Source organism: Buceros rhinoceros, unplaced genomic scaffold, assembly GCF_000710305.1.
Source record: "Buceros rhinoceros silvestris isolate BGI_N320 unplaced genomic scaffold, ASM71030v1 scaffold31215, whole genome shotgun sequence".
In the NCBI taxonomy this organism is placed as follows: Eukaryota; Metazoa; Chordata; class Aves; order Bucerotiformes; family Bucerotidae; genus Buceros; species Buceros rhinoceros.
Genome location: NW_010413895.1, coordinates 18017 through 18541, shown reverse-complemented (window position 1 = coordinate 18541; position 525 = coordinate 18017). Strand labels below are relative to the sequence as shown.

At 57.1% G+C, this 525-nt stretch overlaps 1 protein-coding gene across 1 annotated transcript in view; it reads right to left on the bottom strand.

Moving 5' to 3' along the window:
* Positions 1-323: 323 nt before the first annotated feature.
* SLC9A6 (solute carrier family 9, subfamily A (NHE6, cation proton antiporter 6), member 6) overlaps positions 324-525 on the bottom strand; it is a gene marked incomplete at both ends in the record, with an annotated part of 12159 nt that continues 11957 nt past the window's right edge. Inside the window, 2 exons of the mRNA XM_010136918.1 lie at positions 324-354; positions 466-525. The exon at positions 466-525 is cut by the window's right edge and continues 20 nt beyond it. Coding sequence (XP_010135220.1) covers positions 324-354; positions 466-525 — 91 coding nt within the window. The remainder of the gene's footprint in view (positions 355-465) is intronic.

The window sequence follows — 525 nt, the reverse complement described above, 5'->3', positions numbered from 1 at the left end:
CATTTTGGTATTTATTTCAAACCCAGCGAGGGAGAGACTGCATCTATTGCAGCAGTAATGTGGACTGACTAAACAGTTCAGTGTTCCTTCTCCGCCCTTCTTTCCACGTGAGTAAAGACAAACCTCATTACAACCTCCGAGGGCACAGAAAAGCCATGACTCGCTCTGGCTGCAAACGCTTCCACCCGAGGAGGTAAAAACCCTCCCAGAGCTGGAAGGGAGCAGAGCAGGGACGGGCATTCCCAAGGACCCGGTGTAACCCCTGCACCGACGAACACAGCACACGTTCCTCTACAGGGGCTGCCCGGCAGCAGCGCACTCACCACGTTCTCCTGATCCGCGTCCACACCGACTCTGCGGAGGAGAAAACGAGCACAGGGTTAGCAGGTGCAGCGCCAGGCAGTAAGAACGGGACAAGGAGGAGGACGTGCTGTGCCAGGAGAGCCCCGCGCACACCGCACTCACCGGATATTCAGGCAGGACAGCATGGCTGTGGTGCCCCCACCGAAAACCCACACTGTAAAG